Here is a 26,581-nt window from a genome sequence, read left to right on the forward strand (position 1 = left end):
GTATAGGACACCCCTATTACACCATGTTGAGTGATTTTCAAAATGAATTCAATAATGGCTGTGTAGAGTCTGCACCATGTGGTGAGAAGAACCTAAGAGCCAAGGAGCCTCTGAATTCCTAGTGCTGAAGGTCACCTCAAGAGATCACCTAAGTCAACACTTTCAGTTTACAAATGAGGAAACTGAGGTCCAGAGAGGCAGAATAATGTGCCCAAAATCACAGAGCCTGTTAGTTGTTAGGAGGAGTTGGGACTAGAACCCAGGGGTCCTAACACTTTGGACAGGGAACAATTCTGAGTGGGAAGTCATGGTGCTCAGACCTTCTCTTCTTCTTGTCTCCAAGCCTTGCAATCAAAGCACATTCCGGGAAAGGTTGGCAGATCCACTCAGGCAGGCAGATGAGGGGAAGCCCTGCCCTGACACCACCGAGAAGGAGCCATGCATTCTAAATAAGAACTGCTTCTACTATGACTACAATGTGACAGGTGAGCGGGAGGGTGTATGTGATGAAATAAGTGGCTGTTAATGGACTGCATCAACCTGGAACGGGCCTTGCCAGAAGCACTTGGAGAGCCAAGTGCCCACAAGGCCTTGCTAAATGCAGGCAATGCTCTCTGCAAAAGGGTTTGACACACTTGGTTTGCATTGCATGAAGCTTGGTTAGTTGAGGTGGATACAAGACTTTGAAAACAACCTCACTGCCTTGAACCCTGAAATTGCCTTAAGTATGATGCCCAACATGTTCTGTCTCCCATGGGGAAGGTTCAGAAAAGGAAACAGTCTCTGTGCCAGACTGGTCCCCTGAGATCTACAGGGCCCTCTCTTTCCAAAGGCCACAGAAGGTCATAACATCCTAGAGCCCAGCTCACCCTAGATTCAGCCCCTGGCCATAGTGAGCATGGTAGCCATGCATCCTGGGGCATCAGGAACCTGCTGTTTCTGAGAGGAGTGAGAAGAAAGGATACTTCCTTAAACACTGGTATGGAACAGAGAGGGACAATCCCGAAGGAATCTCTACACTTCAATTCAATCTGGAGTTGTATCAGAAGAAATGGATTTGAATCCTGGCTTAGATGCTATGACCTTGGGCCAATCAGTTTCTCTGAGTCTCAGTTTCCTCATCTGTAAAATGAAAGGGATGAGTTTGCTAGATGGGCTCAGAAAGACCTGGGTTCATGTTCTCCCTCTAATGCCTGCTGATTATGAGACTCTAGGAAGTTACTTACCCCAGGGCCTGCCCCCAGCAAACTCTCTAAGACTACAGGGAAGGTGCTGATCTACATTGGGAGAAAAAGGTCTCTTCTATGTACTATTGAAATTATAGCTCTCATCTAAATAAATTAATCAATTCATTATCTACACTAACTACTTAATAACATGAGGGAGCTGGAGTAGATGACATCTGAGGTCCCATCCCGCTCGAAATCTATGATGCTGTGAACTCAATCTTATAAGCTTTCATAAAGCCCTGATTGTGTGCTAGGCACTGGGAACAGATAGAGCACAAAATGCTTCCATTCTGTTGGGGGAGGTGAGGAGGGGAGGAGAGCAACATGTATATGTGTGAATTAATATGAAATTATGTAGAAAGAGGGGTCACATCCGCTGTCTGCCAGGATTTGCAGAAGGGTCTGGCTTGTTTATTTTGCTCCAGATGATAGAACTGGGAGTGAAGAGTGAAGGTAGACAAGATTCTCACAGGATGGGCAGACATGAGTGGGCTGCAATCTGCATTACATGAGGGAATGGCCACAATCCTGAGATCACAGATCTTTGTTAGTGTTTGAGAGTAGAAAGAAACACTTCTAACCTTGAGGGCTATGCCAATGTGGAATAGGGCTGCCTCCAGAGGGAGTGGGCTCCCCTTCCCTCCAAGGTTTCAGAGACTGGAGAATCATGTGTTGATCTCATTGTAGGAGGAATTCTTGTTGAGGAATGAGTTGGGATAATTGGCTTCCAACGTCCCTTCCAAATCTGAAATCCCATGATTCTGTGATGCCTTCATTCTCTCTCTGATTCTTTAAAGGTGGACCTGTAATTTTATAGTATGAGTTCTCTCTGCAGAAATGCCCTGAACTAATGCAGACTGACAAGTCTAAAGAGTTGCTTAAGGGCCCTGAAAGGCAGTTAATGCTGGCTCTGAGCTTGGCCCTCTCTCCATGTGACCCTGATTCTCATTAGCTGGTAAAAAGAAAGAATATTCTGAAAGTCACTGTTGTTATCAAGGAAATACTTGATAAACGACATTTGCTCTCTAGCTCAATGTTCATATCGTCAAGCAAACTACTCCCACGATTGAGCTGAGATACCTTCCACCCTTGGAGATCCAGGCAGTGACAGCCCTCTCCCCTTCTCATCCTTACACATAGACCCATTGTGGTTGGGCCCCGTGCAGTGGTGCTAGCGCTGGCCTTGGTGCTGGCATCATGCAAGGTTGTGGATTGAGAAGCCCCTGGAGCACTCGAGAGTGAAACATGAGCTTCAGGTCACCAGAGCCTACTTAGATATCTGCTTTGAGGCCTTGTGTGCTGATGTGCTCTCCCCTCTGCAGACTGGAGCACTTGCCAGCTGAGTGAGAAGGCAGTTTGTGGAAATGGCATCAAAACGAGGATGCTGGATTGTGTTCGCAGTGATGGTAAATCCGTTGACCTGAAGTACTGTGAAGAGGTGGGTGGATATTTTTCCCTAATAACTCAGTTCATGCTGAGCCAAGTGACCTGCACTCCACACGGTTCCTTGCTGACAAATGTTTTTCTAGGGTATTCACAGACTATTAAATGTTGCTTGGAACAAGACTGTGCCTGTCACTACTGATTTTTTCCCATCGTTTCCTCTAGTTTCTCTTGCCTGAGGTTCAACAACATGCTAATGAGCCTCTTCTGAGTAAAATGCTTGGGGACCAATCAGCAATCACAGGAATAAAAACAGTAAATCTTGCTCAGGAGTTCATTTGGTTTTTAATTGGATGGGAATCATGGGCAGTGCCTGGGACACCCGCCAGTGTCAATCATGCTTACTGTGGGTTGCTAAACATTAATCACATGTGGTATATAAGTACAATTAGGTGCAAATTTCTAATTTCTAACCATGTGACCCTAGGTCTTCTCATCTGGCCAAAATAATTCAGAACTTGAACCAAGAAATTGAGTCAGCTGTCGGCACCAAGAAGGCATAGGCAGACACTCCCTACCTCCTGGCTTCTCTGTTTGTGAAAGCCATGTTTTCATCTTGAAATATGAATTTTTGAGGCACGTGCAAATACAGCTGTTTACCTTTCTTAATTTTAATAAAGAAGGAATGACTTCTAAAGTGAATGATGTCTAGACTTTACCTGCTTGGAAGAAGACATGCCTTACATGTCTGAGAATCTTAGGATCATATTTAGAGCCAGAAAGAATTCTAAAGATCATCTATTCCAACCCATCCATTTTACAGAGAAGAAAATTGAGGCTCAGACAGGTTAAGTGATTTTCCCAAGGCCACACAAGTGGCAAAGTCAGGATTTGAACCCTACCCCTCTGATTCCAAATCCAGCATGCTTTCTACCCCATCACATTAAACTATTGACATTTCTAAATGCAAATGTTATTCCAAGTCCCTATTACTTAAACAAATGGAATGACAACTTCAGAAAGAATTATTAAATCCCTAGAAGACTGTCTGATTGATAATTAAAGTCCACCTCCAATGCCTCATCATGGTATGAAGGTGGTTCAGTCAATCGGTCATCATTTGAGTGCCTACTATGTGCCAAGCAGTCAGCCAAGACTCTGAAAAATTCTACCAGGGAGTCCCTAGCTATGGCAATTTTTTCCAAAGCATAGGTACACCAAAAGAGTAACTGGGCTAATTTCAGGAGGCTGCTCACCAGAACTGGAATGTATTTATTTTGGCCATCGCAACTCATGAAACTGTCATGTCTTCCAAGGCGTTCTAAGGGTTGTAATCGGCTTTGATGGAGGCAATAGCCACCCAGATGAAATCCCAAGTCCTTTAACTACTGAACTAAATTGTAGCAATAACATTTATTTAGTGACAATCTTCTTTAAATAATGTTATTGGAATCTTTTATCTCTACCACACTTATATTTGCTGGTAGTGTATCCTTCTTCTTCTCAGAGAGCCATCCCACATAACAAAGAATTAAAAGTAGAAAAGAAAAAACAAGTCAGCAAAATCAACAAATATGAGCTATGAGACCTAAGTCAGATAATTTTGAGTTATGCTTTTTGTATCATTGTAGTAAAGGCAGGGGTCATCTGGGAGATGGAATTAGACAGCACACATTCCATTTGTCCATCAGAGCTTGTAATGAAGGATTAAACAACAGTTCAGGGGAGAAATAGACCACACACCTGCACATGTATATATATGCACATGTACACACAAGGGCATCTCTCTCTCTCTCTCTCTCTCTCTCTCTCTCTCTCTCTCTCACACACACACACACACACACACACACACACACACACACACACTCATGCACTTCCAAAGACTTGATTGCTTGCCTTCTGCAGAGACCTATTCTCAAGCCAGCCACAGTAGCTAACTCCTGCTGTTTCTCCAGTCACCTGAAAAATGATGGGCTTGATCCCCAACATGGAGGAAAATGAAGGTTAACAGCATGTAATGTTACCTCAACATTCATAGACCTTTTCAAACATTAACACAACTGATACCTGGGTGTTGTTCTGCCCCATTTTCCCTTGAACAAAGAATGCATTGCAAACCTTAGAGGATTATATAAATGGATGGTATTTTTATTATTAGCATTCCCAATTATAAGGGATTTGTTGTCTGCGGGGGGGGGGGGGGAACATGCAAAGACCATAGAGACCTAAGCACAAACCCAGAATGCAGTAGCTCCTCAAGCTGTAAATGATGAAAGTTTCTGATGATGATTAATGGAATCAGTAATCCCATCCTGTCAGTTCAGTTCAAAGAAACTCATATGAGTTACAAACACCTTGGCTCAACACATTTACACTATGAGATACATCTGAAGCAGAATTTTGGCCAAATCTCATATAATTAACTCACCATTGGGAACAGTATTTTTCACAGAAGAAATCTTGCCCTTCTTGGGTCACATCATTGGAATGATTTCCAACGTCCTTTTCTGGAACTCTCCTTGCTTTCTGAGCCCCTTTTAAAACCAAGGTCCTGAGAGAGCCCTTAAGGTTGCCCGATGCTGTTCTTAAACATGAGATAAAGCTGCTGGCTGCAGGCCTCAGAAACTTGGGCTCATCATTTTCAGCACACAAAGACACACATTTGCTCAATACCTTTTACCTGATGATGACATTCTCAGGTTATGCCATGACTATGATAAAGCTTTTTGTCCAATGGCAAAGATAATCTTGTCTAAAAGAAGTGGATTGACACAATAAGAAAACCCAAAGAAATGGAGGCAGAAGACTTTTGCCAGGCCTTGGAGTAGCTCCTAATTACTGTGACCTTAAACAAGTCACTTCACCTCTCTGTGCCTCGGTTGCTTCATATATAAAATGGGGATAATGACTTTTGCCCTGCCTGCTTTACAGGTTTGTTGAGAAGGGAGTGCTTTGCACACAGTAGTACCAATAAGGGACATTTCATAAGTGCTATGTACACAGGAGTACTAAGGGGCATTTCATTAGTGCTTTGCACACAGTAGGACCAATAAGGGGCATTTCACTTGTGCTTTAAAGTTTCCAAAGCATTCCACATATATCATCTCTTTTGAGCCTCACAATTTTATGAGGAAGATGCTATAAGAATTATCCCCATTTTACTGATGAGAAAATCGATACTAGGAGAGGTTAAGTGACTTGCCCTAGGTCACATAGCTAGCAAAAGTTGGAGGCAGCATTTAAACCCAGGGCTTTCTGACTCCACAGTTAGTACTCTATCCATTATACCAATCATGTCATAATTGTTTAGCCTCTCACCTTTGGCCCAATAAGATGCATTGGACAAAGGTGAGTTTGGAATCCTCATGCATTTTTGCAAGTATGCTATTTCTGTCTTCTCTGGAGAATAAAGGAACAGGGTAAATCCCAGGAAGCTGCTTAGCCTCTCCTCCACCATTTCTTGACCTGTAGTCAAGAGCTTGAGTTTGGGGTGATGCCAAGGGCCTGATGGTACTAGCATGAAGAGAAAGCTTGGAGCATCAGGGATGTGCCACTTCACCTCTGTACCATTTCATTGCTAAAGATATATGCTGGTGCCTGAGAGTAAAGCAGGAAAGTTAGAGTGCCTTTCCTCTAAGAATATAAATAAATATAAATAAGCCTCGGGATCCCAGGTAATGAAACACCAACAATGGAGCTGCCAGCATTTCCCGGTGTGTTCACACAGATGTGTCTCCCTCAGCCTGTTCCCCTGCTCTGGCTCAGCTTATTCTCAACCGCCCATTAGTCAAAGTCACAATGTTTGAATAACCTATCGATTGGCTTTCTGCAGGACACAGAGCAATGATGTCTCCACTGGCTCTCTATCATTCATCAAATCTAACGCTCCCTCGTCTCTCAGGGCAGGGAGCTTCTCTGCAGCTCTGTCTGCAGCCACCTTGCCTCTGGCTCCCTGGGGCTGCTCATCCCACTTCCTCTTCTATCTAATGGGAGGGGGAGATGGAATGTGAGCCTGGCCCCCTCACCATTGTCCTCTGAGTCAAGGATCATGCACTGAAGGACTTCACCACTGTGTCATCACAGGGAGAAAACCATGAAACCACAGAATGGAACATTGATAAGGAAAACACAAAGAGGCAGCATCTTTAGAGTTGCCATAATTCCTGAAATACCTGGGAAATGCCTAGTAATCTATATACAGTGCGCTCTGATTCTCTGCCTCCAGGTTTGAAGATGTAATTCTACATGGTGTTCATGGTCACCCTCTTCTGTCTACCCCAGCAACAGAATTTGCCCAGGAAATGTCCCTGAGTCCTCTTTCTCCTTTGGGAGCCAGAAGGAAGGGGGGATGTGCTAGGTTTTGCTCAGTGTCTCTCTTCAGCCTCATCAAGGATGGGACTGTATAACACTCAATGTGAAATACTCATCACTAATTTGTGGGCACTTGTTTTTTTTTCAGCTCAGACTGGAGAAGACCTGGCAAATGAACATGTCCTGTGTGGTGGAATGCCCTGTCAACTGTCAGCTTTCTGACTGGTCACCCTGGTCAGAGTGCACTCACACATGTGGCCTGACAGGTTGGTGCCCCCTCAGCTGTCAGGCCTGCAGAACTGAAGAACTCCCTTATGCAAGAAGCCTTTCCTGATCTCCATACTTGGGAGGCCTGAAGTTTTAGCCAGCTAGAAAGTCACTGTGTGTCACTGACTCGAGAAAGTCAGTGCATCCTGTTGGATAGAGCTAGAACTGGAATGAGAAAGAATTGGGCTCAGATCCCGCCTCTGACAGTTACCAGTTGTTATCCATGGACACTCACTTAATAGCTCTGATCTTGTCTCCTTGCCTTTAAAATGGAAATTAAATACCTGTCGACCCCAGATCACAGGACTATCACAGATCACAGAAATGAGGTCATGGGTGTAAAGGGCTTTGCCAACTTTAAATCATTACAGAAGTATTGGTTATTATCATTAAGTTGCCAACTTTGTGTCTTTCGAAGGAAAAATGATCCGAAGGCGAACAGTAATTCAGCCCTTCCAGGGAGATGGCAGACCTTGTCCTGCACTGATGGAACAATTCAAACCTTGCTTAGTGAAGCCCTGTTATCAATGGCAATATGGCCAGTGGTCAAACTGCAGAGTAGAGGTAAATGCCTGGAGGAGGTGGGATGGGGGCAGGTGCATATTACCTAAAGGGACCCTGCAACTGGAATTTGGCAGTATACAGGTGACACATTAGCAATGTGGAAAAGTGGAACAGGGGCTGCCTTTAGAGGCAGGCCCTGAGTACAAATCCTGTCTCTATTTCTCACTCCCCATATCACCTTGGGTCAGACTTTACCTCTCTGAGCCTCAGTTTCCTTTTCTGTAAAATCAGGGGCTTGGATTGGATGGCCTCTGGATTCCCTTTCAGCTCTAAACCTATGACCCTATGATTTTAAGTGTTTGGCCATAGAACAACCAGTTAATTAACCCTGAAGTTGAACTCCTCTTGTGCTATACTCATTCAAAGATTTGGAGAATCATTTTGATGAGAATTAACTTGCAAAAATGAGGGCTTAGTCTGAACGCTCTCCCTGGTGCTGAACTCAGGATAGCATCTCACTCTCTACATGTATTGCTTGGAATCCAAAAGAAGGAGATGACTTAGGACCATGGGACCAGTAAGAAAAGGTGTGTTGTTGTTGTTTTTTTCTTTTTCATCTAATTTCTTCTTTCTTCCTCCTTTCTAGGATGCTCACTGTGGAGAGGGGACTAAAACCAGAAATGTGTCTTGCATAGTGAGCGATGGATCAGCAGAGGATCTTGGCAAGATTGTGGATGAGGAATTTTGTGCAGAAATAGACCCCGTGGTGGATGGAAATAAGAAGATGGTGCTTGAGGAAACCTGCACGCAGCCTTGCCCTGGTAACAAAGACAAGATAATGCTAGATGCATGGGCTTTAGGAGCTAGGACTGGTCTCAGAGATCACCTGTGCAATGGCCTCATTTTATGGATAAGAAACCTGTCATGTTGGGACATGGTTAGCATTAGCTTCCCAGATATGTTTTTCCAATTTGACATAGGCTTCTCTTATTTATTCATGATGGGTTGTTCCTTTTTTCCTGAGCCATGACATGATGAACATGCACTAGAGCCCATTGTCTATGAAGTGTTCTCCAGACCCAGTGAAGACTTCCAGAAATCACATCCACATTCCCCTTCACATGGTCTTCTTAACCAGAAACACACCATGGCTTGATGTCTCTCTTTGCTTTTGTTTTTAATGTATTTTACTTTTTTTTCAATTATCAAGTATTTATTTTTTTCTTCCTACCAGCCTCCCTTTACTGGGGGGATGGACTTGTTACATATAACCATAGTCAAGAAAGACAAATTCTCACATTGGCCATGTTCCAAAATGTGCAGTTTGTTCTATGTGGTAGCAGCACAGGACACTCATCAGCAGACAGCAGGGCACAATCTCAGCCACCTTCATATGGTACAAGGAGGCTTGAATCACCAGTGTGCCCATAACTGAAATAATGAAAGTGAGATGGACACACTCAGGTGAGCAGGTCTTCAGAAAGCAGACACAGGTTGCCATCTGGCCATCTCTGAAGTCTTTCCAGCTAGGCAAGACTGCCCAGAGCTTGACTGTGCTGGCATGTGCTCCAGGAAGCCTGGGTAAACTCACATCCTAAGGAGACATTAGAAGAAAAGTGGTCATCAGTGGAAGGGAAGGATCCACATGTGTATGAGTGTGTATAAATGAACACACAAGCACTATTGCTTTGACTATTGTAAACAACAGAATTTTCTAGACATAGCTTCCTGGGCCATCCTGGACTCAACAGCACCCTTCAGACCTTGAGATAGATCAAATTTGAGGCAACATAGTACAGAAGAAAGAGCACTGGTTCTGGAGCCAAAGGCCCTGGGTTTTAATCCTGCCTTCTATGCTATGACCTATACTGACCCCAAGTCACTTAATCTACTGAGCCTCAGTTTCCTCATTTGTAAAACAAACAGTTTGGACTAGAAAGCCTATAAGGTCCCTTCTATCTCTAAATCTATGATACTACAATTTTATAGAACAAATCAAATCCCTCCATATTAAGACCTCCTCCTTTTGTCTCCAGCACAAGCACCCTGTGTGGGGCAATCAAGCATATGGCCTGAGGGTATAATAATCCCTACCAACCCATCCCAAACCCCATATTGGGCTGGATTCAGACAAATCGATAAGGCAAACAACATGGTAGCCTCGAGTGACCAACTGCTGACCCTGCCAGCACTAAAGCAGCCTTCTAGGCTGGCCTCTTCAGTGGGTCAGGCTGGGGACATACTCTTCTAACTTCTGTGTGATTTCTCTGAGGGAGTAGTGTCCACCCTCATTCCTGCTGTATCAGTACAAGATATGAGCCTGCGTTTCCCTCATCTTAGATAGTCAACTCAAGCTGATGTGGTTGGCTCCTGGAAGGAGCCTAGGTCTCTTTGTTTTCCCTTGGATTTTACCTAAACTAGCACCTCATGCTGACAATATGATACAATACCATAGACTTCATGGTAAAGTGGATAGATTGCCAGGCCTGGAGTCAGGAAGACTTATCTTCTGATTTCAAATCCAGTTTCAGATATTTACTTGCTATATGACCCTGGGCAAGCACTTAAACCTGTTTGCCTCAGTTTCCTCATCTGCAAAATGAACTGGAGAAGGAAAAGGCAAACCACTCCAGTCTCTCTGCCAAGGAAACCTCAAATGGGGTCACAGAGTCAGATAAGACTGAAACAGCTGAACACCAACAACCATGGATTTCAATTAAATGCCTACTATGTGCAGGGCCCTAGGCTTAATGAACTTCATTTAGAATGATGACTGGGGAAGGAACAGTGTAGTCACCACTATAAAGGAGTATCTGGGGAATTGATTTCACTTACATTCACTTTCTTCATTTGTAAATCAAAGGAAATGATATCTGCACTTCCACTCTCTCAGGAGGGCCGTGAGGATCAAATGAAAGGGCCTATTAAAGAACTTTCCAAACTCTGCAAAACAATTTACCAAAGTGGAAGAGATGCCCTCTTGGGATTATTTAAGAGGCAATATGATGCCTGGTAGAGCAAGTGCTGGGCTTGGCATTCGGAAGGTGCCAGAATTTACCCTGATGACTAAATATGGGCTTCTCAAGGATAACTTTATAGTTTCTGATGCTATGGCGTGATTCTGGCCTGTTGGCATAATCCCCTTGATTTCTATAAACCAATCCACATAACCCAACCATTTGTACAGGGCTTCACTAATTGTACTGAGTTCATATAGATGTCATCTATGGTGGGATTTTTTTTTATCCCAGTCTCAAATAGTGTCCATTTCATAGGCTCTGTCCAGTGTGACCCACTTTGGGTTATACTGGATAATCTCAGTGGTATAGACCTTCAACCTACTTTTGCTTTGGGAAGCAATATAGGTGGTGATAATGGTGATGATGATGATGATGTCACCTGTTATTCCTTGCTCTTATTACAATGCTTTACAATGCATAAATATATAAATATTTCAATAAATAATTCACCTTAAAAACATTTCCTAAATTGGGAAAGGAAAGAATTAGAGGAAATAAAAGATGAATGAGGAGTTATACTATATTCTCTCTCTGTGTATCTCTCTGTCTCTCTGTCTCTGTCTCTCTCTGTCTCTCTCTCTCTGTCTGTCTCTCTCCTATCTCTCCATCTCTCTCCCACCAACACCCGCAGACATGCATCCATGTGTATGTTGCTTTGTTTATGTTCTGTAACTTTGTGTTTTGACAGGTGACTGTTATTTGAAAGAATGGTCAACTTGGAGCCTGTGCCAGTTGACCTGTGTCAATGGAGAAGATCTTGGCTTTGGAGGGATCCAGGTCCGATCTCGAGCCGTAATCATCCAAGAACTAGATAATCAGCATCTTTGTCCAGAACAAACGTTAGAAACCAAAGCCTGTGATGGTGAGTGTCGGCCTTAAGGAGGAAACTGTCCCAACACAGCCCTTGTTCAGCAACTGCTGCTGATTTAGATAGATTAACCACAGTCCCTGCCTTCATGGGGTACACAGTCTTGGAGGGGAAGGAATAAGCCATAGACCTGGTGAATGTCTTAAAGAGAACTCCACCCTGGCAGGTGAGAGGAGATCTAAAGTACAGGGCGCCAAGAGGGTGCATAAGGGAAACACCACAGATAGAGCAGCATTGATTTGGACTCTAAAGGGTGTCTAGAATTTCATAAGGCAGAATTTCTGGGTCATGGGACCAACAAAATGGCAGACTAGATGCTTCCTCAGTTCTTACTAACTCTCAGAAACATTCCCTAAATAACAGTTATGCACCAGCTATAGAGCAACACAGCTGAATGCACAGGATGAAAACAAGAGCCCCAGCAGAGTCAAATCACCATGAATTAACACCAGAGATTGCTCATCCTTCCAGTTCTCATTCTGCACCCCTCCCCCATTAGTCTCCATGCTCTAGGAAGGGTGTGACTAGAGGATATGACCATAAACCAACCCAGCGGTTTGTGCTGAGGCCTATACCAGACTCCGACTGCAGAGACTTCAACAACACACCTCGAGGGGACAGGGAAGAATCCTTCTTCATGGAGCAGCCTCTGGGTTAGAGATCCCCAAGGCTGCAGAAAGGACTAAACCTGGCTGGTGTCAGTCCTGTTTCATCGGAGGCTACTTAGGGCAAGGACTCATGCCACTGAATATTAAATCCCCCAACATTAAGGAGACTGAGGCAGCTTTTTAGCCTAGCCCTGGAGCAGAAGGTGGAGGGAAGTAACCACCAACACAGAGGAAGAAGACAGAAAGTGAGCAACAGAGGACTCTGTATAATAGGATTTGTCCTTCCCTAAGAGTGGGATATTTCTGTTGCCATTTTTTCTATTTTTTTCTTTTTTTTGGTGAAGCAATTGGGGTTAAGTGACTTGCCCAAAGTCACATAGCTAGTGAGTGTTATGTGTCTGAGGCCAGATTTGAACTCAGGTCCTCCTGACTCCAGGTCTAGTGGTCTATCCAGGGCACCACCTAGCTGCCCCTCCATTTGTTCTACTGGAATGGACAGAATCCTGGAGACAAGGGTAGTTTCATTTCTTTCTTTTTGTCACCAGCACATAGCATAATACCTGCCCCCTAGCAGACATTTAATGAATGTTTCTTGATTGATTGATGTGTATGTGTCTGTTTATATGTTGTCTTATCCCAGTAGAATGCAATCATCTTGAGGGCAGGGGCTCTTTTGTTGTTGTTATTGGTGGCAGTAGTTCTGGCAGTGGTTTGTGTGAATGCCCAGTACTTAGCACAGAGCCAGACATACAGTAGATGCTTAATAAAAGCTTAATGACTAATTAAAATATATTCTTATCTGTATACATCAACATTACCCCAGGTGAATGTAGGATTAAGGACAAGGACTTTTTTTCCTGTTGTCTCTGTATCCCCAGAACCTAATGCAGGGCCTGACATAGCAGGTGGCTAATAAATTCTTGTTGATTGATACTGACTGCTTGATTCTGTCCTCCCAGATGGCCAGTGCTATGAATATAAGTGGATGGCCAGTGCATGGAAAGGGTCTTCTCGGACAGTCTGGTGTCAAAGATCGGACGGTCTAAATGTTACAGGTAAACCTCTCACTTCCCTTTGTTCCACTAGAAGCAGGGTCACGGGTCACAGGCCACAGGCTTCCCTGTTCCTCATGAAACTCATGGACTGGGTTCAACCAACACCTGAGGAAAGAAGCCCATGGGTCTGACTGTCCAAGCTAAGCATCAGTACCTTCAGATTCCTGGCCCCCTTTGTGGCACATCATTTCCTTCTTCAGATTCACTATTCTGTTCTCCCTTATATGGTTGCTAATTCTTCCCCATGTGTCCAATTGGGATTTAATTAATTGATTAAATAATTAATTAAAAGATCATTCTCCTTTGAGCCCTTTTTCAGAAAGTGATATTACATTTTTTTAAGTTTACAGAACTTTTGCCCTGGACCTGTGATTTCATTGGTGTAGGGAGTTCCTGGGGTAGATGCTGCCTCAGATGATGCAAGTGGCAGCTGCCCCCCCCCGACTAGTATAGCTTTAGAGTTGACTGAAGTTCAGAGAAGTTAAGAGACTTGACCAAGATCACACAGCAAATGTGTGTATGGAAAGTCTAGGTCTTTCTGATTCTGAAGTTGGCCTTTTATCTACTACATATCCCATGAAGATATTTAGAAGAATAAAATGGGAGAGTTTTAATGGAGAAAATGTTCAGATGACCACTTACCCCTAGAAATTCAGGAACCATATCAGTCAGGAGTTTGCCCCGCCTGGGAGACTAGCCCCAAAGCTCTCCAGACTCCCCAAGACTCTTGGATTCCAGTTGACAAGAATCTCTAGCCCAATGATACACTATTGAGGAGAAGAGTGGTCACTGGCCCCACTGGTCCCCCTGCAGCATGAAAAACTCCTTGTTTCCTTCCCTGGAAGTTGGCAAGTTGCCAGTTTTCATCCTTGGGCAGAGAAAGTTTTCCAGAGGGGGCTCAGGGTTCCATGCCCCAGGCTGAAGGGAGGCAAAGATCTGGCACCTTCCAGCAAAACCTTGGCTCACTCAGTATGCCAGGTCCTAGTGAAAGGTTTGCCCCCAATGCCACCAAGGAATCAGGAATGGAGAAACATTTGCCTATCTCCTCATGTTGGCAAGACCAGAGCCTCAGAAAAGAAACAGTCAAGGATCTTATTTTAAATCTCCAGAGCAGAATTGGTGGTATCTCACAGCCCATGCTGTTGGTTGCTAAGGTCGTTTTTTTCAAAAGATGGGCCCAGATCCTGCTACCTTCTTCTCCCTGTAGACCTAACCCTAATCATGATGAAAGATGCAATCCTAAAATATAGACAGAAGCATGACTGAGAACCTGTGGGAATAAGAGGACTTTCTTTTCTGTTCTGTGAGAGTGTCATGACCTAGATTGGCAGTCCTCATCTTGTATTTTTTCCTGATACTATGATGATTAATTAACTATGTACATAATGCACATATGGAAAATAATGGTGATTGGTGATGGCCCTCTGTACCTGCTCAATCATAACTTGTCTTCATCAGTAGCCACAGCCCAATGATATCAGGCCAATAGAAGGCATAATCAGGTCAACACTTCCCTTAAAATGGAGTCGGGAAATGATTTGTGGCTGGCAGGGTTCCCCAGAAGAGTACTCTGTGATAAAATGGGCCATGCTTGTGTCAGCAGAAATAAACCCATGAGAACCTGGGCATAACGGCTTCTGTCTACACTGAACCCATGCTCCACTGGAGCTCTCTCTGGGCGGTTTGGGCATTGATGTTCAGCCAACTATTTCATCCATTTTTTAGAAAGATGGACAAACACAGGCCTCCTAACCCCTGGTACTAGTTTTTCTGGATAGCGATCCTCATAAGCCCTTGGAAGAATTATTTTTGTTTTGCATTTAGACTTAAAAACTCTAATGAACATCTAAATAGAAACTTCTAACTTCAGTTGCCTAGTGATTACTGACCAAGTTAAAATTCATCACCATGAGAACTTGGGCTCTGATGCTGCTGGTAAGGAGGACCCAGAGCCAGCCTTCAAAGCAACTGGAAAATGTTGTCAATATTCACAATCAGTCAGTCATCAGTCAGTAAACTTTAATTAAGGGGTTACTATATGCCAGCCTCTGTGCTAAGCACTGAGGTGACAAAGGCAAAAACCAGTCTCTGCCCAGAAGGAGCTCAAAACTGAATGGAGAAGACAACATGTAAAAAGAAAACTAGTTATGTCCAAGTTACATACAGAGTAAATGGAAGGTAGTCTTAGAGAGAATGTCCTCATAGCTGCTGGGGGAGGAGAGGGAAAGAGAGAAGACAGATGGAATTCTTTTTTCCAACATCACAGTGCTGAAATCCAGACTTCGCAGGGAGAAGACTCTTTAACGTCTCCACCTCATCAATGTAATTACTTTATGACATCTGTTCTCATCACAAACTCCACTTGGTCGTAACTCTGAAAGGGCATCCCCCAAGACCACAGGAAGAGAAGTTAGAGAAAACAAGGGCGAGGTTGAAAGTCTCCAGCTATTCCAAGTCAGGGGCACCACCTTCTTGCTGGTTTAGAGCTTACACTTCTTTTTTTGTTGTTTGTTTTTTTGCTTTTTGGTGAGGCAATCAGGGTTAAGTGACTTGCCCAGGGTCACACAGCTAGTAAGTGTCAAGTGTCTGAGGTTGGATTTGAACTCAGGTCCTCCTGATTCCAAGGCTGAAGTCTATCCACTGTGCCAACTAGCTGCACCCCTACTTACACTTCTGCCCCTCTCCGTGGAATCTTGGTCTGCTTATTTCCATGGCTAAATAAGCATCATGATTTTCCCAACATGCAATGGGAACATCACTTGGGGGCAGCCCTCACTTGTGCCATGGGTGGCTGTAATTTACACAGTTCAAGGGTGGATCTCTGTCAGTGAGATTTAATTCAGTATAGTTCAGCTGATGGTGAGTGAGTGCCCACAACACTCAAAGAAGGCACTGAGCTAGGAGCTAGGGACACAAAAAAGAAAAAGAACACATTCTCTACCTTGAAGAAGCTTACATTCTATTGGTGGAAAACAGTGTGTAGGGAGATAAGTAGGTATTAACTAGAAAGTAATTTCAAGAGGGAAATAGTGATCACCCCCAAGGAATCCAGATGGGCTTCACATTGGAGGTGACCCCTGAGCTGGGCTTTGAGGAAAGTGAGGGATTCTTTGAAGCAAAAATGAGAAGATCACAGAGCCATTGCAAGAGCAAAGAACTGCTCTAAGTGCCAGTCATGTGAGTCCTGGGGTGCCCCAATGCCATAGACCCCAAACCTTTGAACAACCAGAGACACTGTTGACGTTTCCTGACTGGATGTGTCACATATTCACAAGGTTAGACTTGGAGATTAATAATGGCATTGCCTCGATCATTGCCTCATCCACAGTCTGTCTTCGGAATAGTTCTCAAGTAACAGTGGCCGTGGAACAGATGCTAGCTTGCAGCTTCAGGGCTAAGCCTCCCCTCTGCCTCCCCTGAGCCTGAGCATCATCTCAGCAGGGTTAGCTCAGCCTCAGTCATTGGAGAGCAAACATTCAAGCCCACGGCCATCGATGGCTCTGGATGGAAGCTGCTGTGTGTCACATTGTGATTTTGTGTTCTGCAGGGGGCTGCCTGGTGACGCGCCAGCCTGAGTCTGACAGGTCATGTAACCCCCCCTGCAGCCAGCCTCATTCCTACTGCAGTGAGGTAGGTGACATCCCCTGGGAGCAGGCAGTTCAACTCCAGCCTAGACCTTGCCTCTGCCTCTACCTTCTATACCCCTATTGGAGCATGGCTCACATACCCTGAATCTTTCTTTTTTAATAGTTAGACTAAGGCATGAAAACATCCAGATTTTATTTGCCGAGTTATCTTTTCACCACTTATAATGGCAGCTCCAGTGCTCTGAGGCATTGTCCAAATGGGCACATTCTCCTCGATTAACTCTAGGCAGGAGGAGTCCAGTCACTAACCTGTCCATTGTCTCAGTACCAAACCAGCATGCATCTTCAAAGTCAGCTTTGATCCAGTGAAAGTAGATCTTGCATGAAAAGCAGTCTGGGGTATCTGTCCACTGGTTCCTGTTTGCAATCCCTCCCATCCGTGCATACGCAGTGTAAAGCCCACTGTTCTCCTGCAGACTCGAGCTTGTGGCTGTGAAGAGGGATACACAGAAGTGATGTCCTCCGATGGGACGCTGGAGCAATGCACCGTCATTCCCGTGGTGGTCATCCCCACTGTCGAGGACCAAAACGGAGACGTGAAAACGAGTCGAGCCGTGCACCCCACCCAGCCCTCCACGAACCCATCAGGACGGGGACGGACCTGGTTTCTGCAACCATTTGGGCCAGGTGAAGTCACAAGGCATGGCAGCAAAGCAGAGCTCTGCCTGCAGAGCCCTGAATGTGGAGTCTGAGGGCCAAGATTGCAATCCCATCTCTCCCAGTTACTGCCTGTGGTACTTCAGGCAAATCATGTCACATCTCTGGCCCACAGTCTCCTCATCTATGACCTGAGGGAGTCAGACAAAATGATCCTGCAGGTCCCTTCCTGAGAGAGAGACAGAGATGGAGACAGAAACAAAGAAAGACAAAGACAGACAGAGAGAAGAGACAGACATATAGAGACAGAGAGATAGACAGAGAGACGGAAATAGTCAGGCAGAGTATACACAGAGGCATTCCTGAGGACTGGGTACCTCCTAAGAGGTAGCCATCATTTCATATACTAGAGCTGATTTTCATCAGCACGGTTCTTATGGAGAACTTTCTTATACACCTTTCCCAGGAGCTGTTTTCTACCTGAGAGGTCCAGAAGGATTTTTCCTTTAAATCTTACTCCTTGCCTTACAATTTTTCATGTTAAGCTATTGTTTATCAGCAGGAGGAATTCCTAATCAAAGATGCAATTAAGGGAAGAAATGCTGATTGGCAAGAGAATCTATAGCACGCGATTAAGTTAAGTTATTCTCAGGGCACTTCACCAAGGAGCCAGTGAACAAAGGCACAGTAAGTGGGTGCTCAAAACATGTCCTTGCAGTGACAGCGTCAGAGCCAGAAGGTGCATCCATGCCTGAACCCTCATTCGTGGAGACCCCTTTGTGTTCTGCCTTCCTATTCCTACAGCCCATGTTAACACTCAATGCTTACCAGAAGGGTGGGCCCCTTGGGTGTCTTTCAGCCCAAGGGTACAGGAGTAACCTAACCCACTATGACCATTGTCCAGGAGACATCTCCCCACCTAGTCCATCTGCCAACCATTCAGGTGAGGGCTTAGGGACCAAAATCAAACTGTGCTCACTCTTCTCTCTTTCTAGTTGCCTACTCCCATAAAGTAGGTTTGAGCACAGAGGTAGCACTGGAGTTAGGCAGACCCCTAGGATCCCAGGATAAGGGATCTGATGGGAGCAATGAATAGTAAGTTTGGTCAGCAAACACCCAATAGAAAATATAACACCAGGAGCCCTCCATAACTCCCTAGAAGAGGTGCCACGATAAGAGATAAAATAAATGTTGGCACAACTGAGAACCATTTCTTTGACATTCCATCAAAATGTCCTCCAATTTCTTTTGACTTCCACTAAATATGTTTTTCATGTATTTTGAGGCTAAGGTATGACTGAACAAAAAAAATTAACATGAGCCTAACTTCCAAACTAGAAACGTGACATCCTAGGGAAAGCTGACCTCCCGCTTAATCTTCAGAAACTCGGAATCGTTCAGCATCTAAAAGCAGGGGGAACCAACCCCCAGATGGGGATTTGCTTTCTTGACCTAGTATCCTAAAAGGTCCATTCACCATAAAACGGAGAAGAAAGTATGAGTGTTCTCCATTACTTTCAGTTTGAGATTTGTTTTCTCTGAAGTGATCCTCACTTATGGGGCTAGTATGGGGAAGAATAGCAAAGCTCCAGAACATGATAAAACTTTGATCTCTTGGCTGGAAAGAGAAGTGATTACATCTGCCAAGAAGAGTGATAGCATGGAAGCTAACCAGCAAAATGACTATTTTTTGCCCCAAGGTCAAATTTTTTTTCTTATAGCTGGATGTGGACAGCATCACTTAATGGCAAGTGAAATCCAAATCTGATCCTCCCCTAGCTCTCTCTGACTTGCTTTAGATTCCATCTAAATACCTAATACCTTGTTGGTTGGTAAGCCTGCCTAAGACATAGAAATCCCCCACTGTTATTTTTAAATTGTAGAAAGGAAGAAGAAATCTATAAAGCCTTGTAAAAAAGTACAGAGCCAAGATTTGACATGTTTGGCAAATAAATTCATCTCGAAAATTTCCAAACCCAGGCATATGGTCATCAATTAATAAGTGGTCTCCACTGAACACATCAAAGACTTATGATAATAATGATAAGTCAGAAATTTCCCAAGTCATACATGCATGTCAAGGCTCTTATGAGTTCAGATGAAGTGACTTATTACTAGTTAGAAAGAAATTGACCTGTATGGTATCAGAAAAGTTTCTTGATGAGTGATCACAGAATCACCGTTTCGTAGATCTGAAAGGGACCAACCACAATGGCTTTCTGATTCAATTCCATACTCTAAAAATAATCCCCGCCACCATATCCCTGAGCAATGACCACCTAACCTCTACTTGAACAGCTCCAATGTGTGGGAACATACCCACTCTTGTGGCAGCCCATTCCATTTTAAGACAGCCCTCATTGGTAGGACATCTTTTCTATCACTCCATGTGATTTCACCAAATCAAATAAAAATCTTTTAACTCTCAGTGGTTGAAATTCAGCTGGCCCATTGCTTTAGTATATATCTCTGCAGGTTCTTAGGAGCACTTAGAATGAATGTGGAAAGGAAATGAGAGGCACTAATAGATGGAGGAAATGCTTGTTAACGCGCTAAAATGAAACCACACTGACATAAGAAGACAACGTCAAAAGAAGTTTGTAGAAAATGCTACCATCTCAAACCATCCATCTTATAGTCAACCCACTATATGAAAAGTCAGGTGTAAAACATCAGTTACAGAATCAAAAAGAAGGAACTGACTTAGGAAGATCAACTCATCCCATGTGTGTTTTTCAAATTGTGATGTGTGCACTTCTACCTAAAATGCACCTCTCCAAATCTGACTGCTCAGCTCATGCTTGACCCTCCTTTCTTTGGTACTAGGAGGCTCCTCCATTACCTAGCACAGAATTTAAAAGTTGCAAGAGGCTTCGGAGTTCATCTCTGCCAACCTGTACCTCAAAGGCAACCCCATTATGACATTCCCATTGGACCATCCAGCCTGCACTTAAAGTTCTCAAGGGAGGGGCTGCCCCCACCCCAGCCTCTCCATAGCCCTCTCCACTTTGGGATCACTCTCATTGTTACTAAAAAATTTCCTGAAATTGAGATTAAGCTGACCCTGTTTCAATTTCTTTGCTACTGGATCCACCCTTTGGCAGAACACGCTCAAACCCTCTCCATGTGACAGCCCCTTCCAAACCACCCTTAGGACTCCTTTTTCATATCACTCGCTACAGCAAAGTAGGGGGTTCCATAAATAATGCACGCTGCTCATTTAGAATTTATTTGTAAGACAGAATTCATAGGTTCGAGGGAAAATGTTGACGCCACCAAAAAGCAATTCAATCCCTGATGTCCTGTGGTTCCTGCCTGTGCTCATTGTTATGAAATGAGGAAATGCTGGAAAAGTCATTTTTTTTCTTCTTTGTCTGATCGTTGCAGGAAACATCACAAGGCCTATTGGCAGAAAATAATAGGAAAGCACTTGGTTAGCAAAGATGGGAACCAAGCAAACTTAGGGCACTTTTTTAATGATGAGAGGAAGGTTAGATGCTCAAAGCAGGCTTACATCTGAAGGGTGCTGTTGATGTTGCCAGAATCTCATCTTATTGACCCATTCAGAGCTTTAGAAGATAGAGCACCCATGGTTACCATGGCAGCTGGCATACCTACTTACCTTCTAGGACCTGGTCCAGACTAGAGAGTTTTCTGGAGATAGTTCAGTTTTTCCTTTCTTCCCCTCAGTGGCTCTCTGACCCTGGGAGGGTTTGATAGCCTTTCTCACACATATTCTTAAAGCATCATTATTGACTCATGCCTAGAAAGGAACATCAGAACCTTGGACGTGCCTGCGTGAAACCCAAGCCTAAGGGGCAGTCTGGTTAGGTTTTTCCTGATGAGGCTCCCTCCCTCTAACTTCATAATGGTGGCCCCACATTAATCCTTAACTGTGCCCTGATGACAGTTTCTTTTTAGTTAGAAAAATCTCTGATCCCTCCTGAGTCCAGCTCAAGCCTGTCATGTACCCAGACTAATGGAAACTAATAACTAACATCCCTTCCTCTAGACGGGCGACTGAAGACCTGGGTGTACGGCGTGGCAGCGGGGGCTTTTGTCCTACTCATCTTTGTTGTGTCTATGATCTATCTAGCCTGGTGAGTGTCTGAATTTCCTGCCATCTCAGTAAATGGAGAAATCTTTCTCTTCCTGTGTTGGGGGAGCATGGGAGCATTTTAAAACTGTCCAGGAGACTGGTCTAATTCAAGATTACACAGGTGGTTATTTAATGCTTACCTGGCAGTATCATGAGTCCAAATGAAAATGCTCATAGTTGTGGTATCTACATACATTTCAAATTATCCTTAACTCATGTTGAAGGTTTGCATGTGAACTCTCTGTGACATGTGATAATCATAATAAAAGCAGTGGACACAATAAAAGCAGAACATTTAAACATTTGCAAGGGCCCCACAACAGCCATAAGAGGTGAGTATTATTAACCCCATTTTACAGATAAGGAAACTGAGGCTCAGGGAGATTCAATGATGTGTCCATGGGCACAAAGCTAGTGAGTATTGGAGGCAGAATTTGAAGCCAGGTCTTCCTGGCTTGGTCTCTCATGAAACTGCCTCCTGAATTCTGTTATTGCATTCCTCTATTTGTCTTTGAAGGGTGGGAATTCAGTCTCTCTTCAACTGTAGAACTGGAAATGTGTACTAGACGCAGAGAGTCTTAGAGTTGAAAGGGGCCACCATGATCCTTGAGTCCAATTCCATAGTCCAATAGGAAGCCTCTCTACAACATTCTCCACAAGAGGTCCTCCAACATTTGCATAAAGGGTTTTTAGGAAAAGAAGATTTACCACCTCCTGAGGAAACCTGTTCTCTTTAGGGATCATTCTAACAGGGAATTTTTCTTTGTATCAATTTTTCCTTACTTATAATCAAAAGACATGAGTTCCAATTCTGGCTATGCCATGTATTATCCCTGTGACACCGAGCAAGTCACTTCTCCTCTCCAAGTCTCAGTTTCTCCATGTGTAAAATGAAGAGATTGGACCAAATGTTCTTGAAGATCCCTGTAAGCCCTAATGCTAAGATCCCATGTCCTTGCCAAACTCTGTATGTGGCCAGAATTTCATGCTTTGGGATTGGTGATGAGTTTGGAATTGAGGTAGTGGGTTTAAATCACATGGGAGATCTCTGGCCTTGGAGTCAGGAGGACCTGAGTTCAAATCCAGCCTCAGACACTTGCCACTTACTAGCTGCGTGACCCTGGGCAAGTCACTTAACCCCCAATCGCCTTATCAAAAAAACAAAAAAAAATCATATGGGAAGTAAGAATCTGATTTCTGAGCCATCCAACCCTGCTCAAGCCACTTTTGTGAATGTGGAAGAGCTCACAGAGGGAGGGAGCATACCAGAGTGGGTAACTCTCCACATCAGTAGGAGAAGAGATCACTTTTGTCATCTATCTTTTAATTGCTTGGCAGAGGTGGTAGCCAGGCCAAAGATTATGTTTCAGCAAGTATGTAGGCAAGGCTTTTGGATTGGGAGGCACTGTTTGTCCCTCAAATTCCTGAACTTAGTAATTAGCTGATCAGATCTCTCCTAAAGTGTTTTAATTTTCTTCCTTGTTACAGTAAAAAGCCAAAGAAACCCCAGAGAAGGCAGAACAACCGTCTGAAACCTTTGACCTTGGCTTATGATGGCGATGCGGATATGTGAGCTTTCATTGCTGTTGGCAATGACCAGCTTCTGCCTCCTGCCTTTAAAATAGGTGTCCAGAGGTCCTGAGAGCGTTCAACTTGTGTGGATAAACATGCATTTTGACCATTTCTTTTAAATGCATCCTAGAACAGAAGAGTGGATTTCCCAATGCCAGTGGGGATGCTTGTGATGGTAGTGTGTCAAACTAAACCATCAGTGTGGGTAATTCTGGCAGACAGCCTAATTGAAGAAACCTGACTCTGAGTGATTTCTATCATCTTTTCTGCAAAAGCCACCATCTGGGTCCTGTTGTAAGGATGGCACCTGACGCCAAGCTTGATCTTCAGTGTTAACCAACCCATTGTAACCTGTTAGCATGAAGAGTTTCTACTGAGCACTCTACCACATGCTAGATTTGAGCATAATAACCTGTATAGCAACTCTGTTGAATCGTACTATTACTCTGTCAGATTATATCCTTTGTAACAAGCCACTTCATGCTGGCAAAGCATAAACTCTAAACAGAGTGGATTAACCTATTGAGAAAACCAAACAACTTGGCAGTTGATAGCAGCACTTGTTGGCCCTCATTTCAGGAGGCAGAGACTCAGTTTGAAGACATCGGTCTCGTCCTGCTCCCAAGTGTCAGCGCCAGCCAGCCATGCACGTGCAGGTATCTGGAAAGACAGTGTCTTCAAAGTTAGTGTTTCTGAGTGGCTCACTTCTGGAAAATGGATTCTCTTCAGCTGACACAATAGGTTTCTACTTTTGCCAACTCCTCAACTTCCTGCCTGCATCTTTTTTTCTCTCTCTTTCCGGAAGGCACATTTTTGCACTATATTAGTGCAGCATGATATGCACTGGATGAGGCTCTATCAAAATGGCCTTTTTTCATAAGGGATGATGGCGCCTGGAGCTAGGAGCATCTTAGAGACGTTAGCCAGGGAGCTAATTCACCCTGAAGAGAGTGGAGCTCCTTTGGGGCAGCAACAAAGTAGAGCTAGCACACAACTCGAGTCCGTAGAGAACAGCCTCGTCCTGGAGACCATTGAATAATTAAGAACATGGTGGGGATTTCATGTCAAATTTCCCCAGCTTACCTCTGAAGATTGAGTTCCCTTTGGCAAGTTTCTAATTGTATGTTGAAGGCTCTTTAAGATTAGATTTTTTATATTGTTATCTTTGTTTAAAAAAAAGAAAAAGAAAAGAAAAAGTGGCAGCCCTTTTCATTCTGAGTGAGCTGGGAATATGAAGGAACACTTGCATCATTTTCTGAACTAAAAGAATTTTGAATTTCTTGGTGATTTTCATTCTTCAGTTTCTCTTCCCTGACATTTGGCTGCCTTTGTCTTTTCCATCGGTCCCATTTGAGGGGGGCTTTCATCATAGTGATTCAGACAACACTGACATAAAAGCCAACATTGCATCTTCACTGTCCAGGGCCTCAGTAAATAGTCCGATGGTTGGGATTTTCCGGGCTGGCCTCCCTGAGTGCCCCCTCTGTATTCCTTTTATTCTTGCCCCTGTCCTACCACCCACCTTCTACAATGTGCTCAGTCAGTGTTTGCCTCATTCCCTCCTCCAGGATTCCATTCTCCCCACCAGATTTAGAAGAGGCTGGGCTGTGCACAAAGGCAGGGCTTGGTAGGACTGACCATCCCTAGGCTGGGGGAAGATGGGCAGTGTTTGAGAGGAGCACTAATGAAGCAGTACACTAGAAACATGGATCAGGCCACTTTGGCCAAAAAGTCAGGTCTTTAGTGAACAAGCCAATCCATTCCATTCTCAAGAAAGCCAACCAACCATGTTTCAGAATGAGCGAGAGCTCTGGGAAGCAAGGCATCTTTCCTTCTTCCTAGAGTTGATCTCCCCCTAGTGGACATCTAGAGTACTTGACAAAGCCTGAGGATGACCTGGGTGGCCAGGCAGGGACATCTTCCTCTGTCCCCTCAGTGGAATGTTCTCTATTTACATCATCAAACATTATCAATAGAATAGGTTAAGTACCTATTTTATCCTTGCTCTGTCAGCCACTGTAAGTCTCATGAGAGATCTGATTTTTCTGGGTAGGTGGATTTCATTTCTTTGAAGAGAGAGAAAAAAAATAAAAAACAGAAATCCACTTACCAGCTTTATTTATCAGAAAGGCAGGTAAAAATAAATAAATACAGTGTTGTTATTACTCCAGGGCAGTGATCCTAAAAGTGTATTCTCAGGGAGGCTTCCAGAATGATCTTCAGTTTGGACCCCGGCAGTACAAAAAAAAAAAAAAACACAAAAAACCCTTTCATTTATCCAAAATACACTCAGGGCAATAAGTTATTCTGGTTAACTGAATGCTCTAGTAATAATAATAACAATAGCTGTCATTTCTATAGCACTTTAAAGGTTTGCAGGCACTCAGCTCACTTGAGCCTCACGACAGCCCTGTGAAGTAGGCACTATCATCGTCTCCATTTTGCATATAAGGAACCTGAGTCTCCAGGAGTGAAAAGCACTTGCCCAGGGTCACACAGCTAGTACGACTCTGAGGCAGAATTGGAGCCTGGGTCTTCTAGTTTCCAATTGCAATGCTATCCATTAGACCATAATTCCTCTGATTCTCTGCCTGGCAGATTACTGTAGGTGATTGATGTGTATCTGTGAAGGGAGCTTGGTAAGTAAGCCACTGGGTCTGAACATACCTCTCTGGCCACTTCCATGTAAAATTGCAGCATTTCTGTTCACAAATTATTTAACTTATTTAGTAATTCCTGCCCATATGTTTTATAAATATTGGTCCAAGGCAGGGGAGGGGGGGCAGCTAGGTGGTGCAGTGGGTAGAGCACCAGCCCTAGAGTCAGGAGGACCTGAGTTCAAATACGGCCTCAGACACTTGACACTTACTAGCTGTGTGACCCTGGGCAAGTCACTTAACTCCATTGCCTAGCCAAAAAAAAAAAAAAATACTAAGCATTAAAAATAAATAAATAAATATCGGTCCAGATACAAACCTTATTTTTTCCCCAAAACTTTGGCTTTGGCTTTGATAAAACTGAATATGGCTTATAAATGTTTTATATATTTTTATATTTTTCAGTGTCTGTCTATAGCTTTTTTCCCCTTTCAAAAAAATCCTCATTGTAGAGGTGTGTGTGCCCTCCATTTGGACCAATATCATCTACATGTAGGACCACTTTTAAAATTGCTGAGATCTCATAAGGAGCACTGGCACAAAAGTTGCCTAGATGATAAAGGACTCTCAGAAGGCTTTTTAAGATCATGCAAAGACAGAGGGAGATCCTACGGCCAAACTTTGCTCTGAGAATCTGATGAAATTACAAGCTTGAATGCTCTGTAGAAGTCTTAGGTGCTTTCCAAAGTGCACAACACTTACGTGAAGAGGGTGAATCTCCCTTGGCCAGGACTGGGGCTAGGCATGAGTTTGGGCTGGCTGTC

The 26,581-nt window shown here is 43.9% G+C and overlaps 1 protein-coding gene across 1 annotated transcript in view; it reads left to right on the forward strand.

Annotated features, from left to right (window-relative positions):
* The window catches only part of THSD7A (thrombospondin type 1 domain containing 7A), a 331,233-nt gene extending 305,363 nt beyond the window's left edge, over nucleotides 1–25,870 (forward strand). Inside the window, exons 19-29 of the mRNA XM_027872006.1 lie at nucleotides 344–485; nucleotides 2,552–2,667; nucleotides 7,072–7,189; nucleotides 7,609–7,754; nucleotides 8,341–8,515; nucleotides 11,403–11,576; nucleotides 13,150–13,245; nucleotides 16,793–16,875; nucleotides 17,309–17,519; nucleotides 21,502–21,589; nucleotides 23,077–25,870. Coding sequence (XP_027727807.1) covers nucleotides 344–485; nucleotides 2,552–2,667; nucleotides 7,072–7,189; nucleotides 7,609–7,754; nucleotides 8,341–8,515; nucleotides 11,403–11,576; nucleotides 13,150–13,245; nucleotides 16,793–16,875; nucleotides 17,309–17,519; nucleotides 21,502–21,589; nucleotides 23,077–23,161 — 1,434 coding nt within the window. The 3' untranslated portion in view covers nucleotides 23,162–25,870. The remainder of the gene's footprint in view (nucleotides 1–343; nucleotides 486–2,551; nucleotides 2,668–7,071; nucleotides 7,190–7,608; nucleotides 7,755–8,340; nucleotides 8,516–11,402; nucleotides 11,577–13,149; nucleotides 13,246–16,792; nucleotides 16,876–17,308; nucleotides 17,520–21,501; nucleotides 21,590–23,076) is intronic.
* The last annotated feature ends 711 nt before the right edge of the window (nucleotides 25,871–26,581 follow it).

This window comes from Vombatus ursinus, unplaced genomic scaffold (genome assembly GCF_900497805.2).
Source record: "Vombatus ursinus unplaced genomic scaffold, bare-nosed wombat genome assembly UNPS02014799.1, whole genome shotgun sequence".
Classification (NCBI taxonomy): Eukaryota; Metazoa; Chordata; class Mammalia; order Diprotodontia; family Vombatidae; genus Vombatus; species Vombatus ursinus.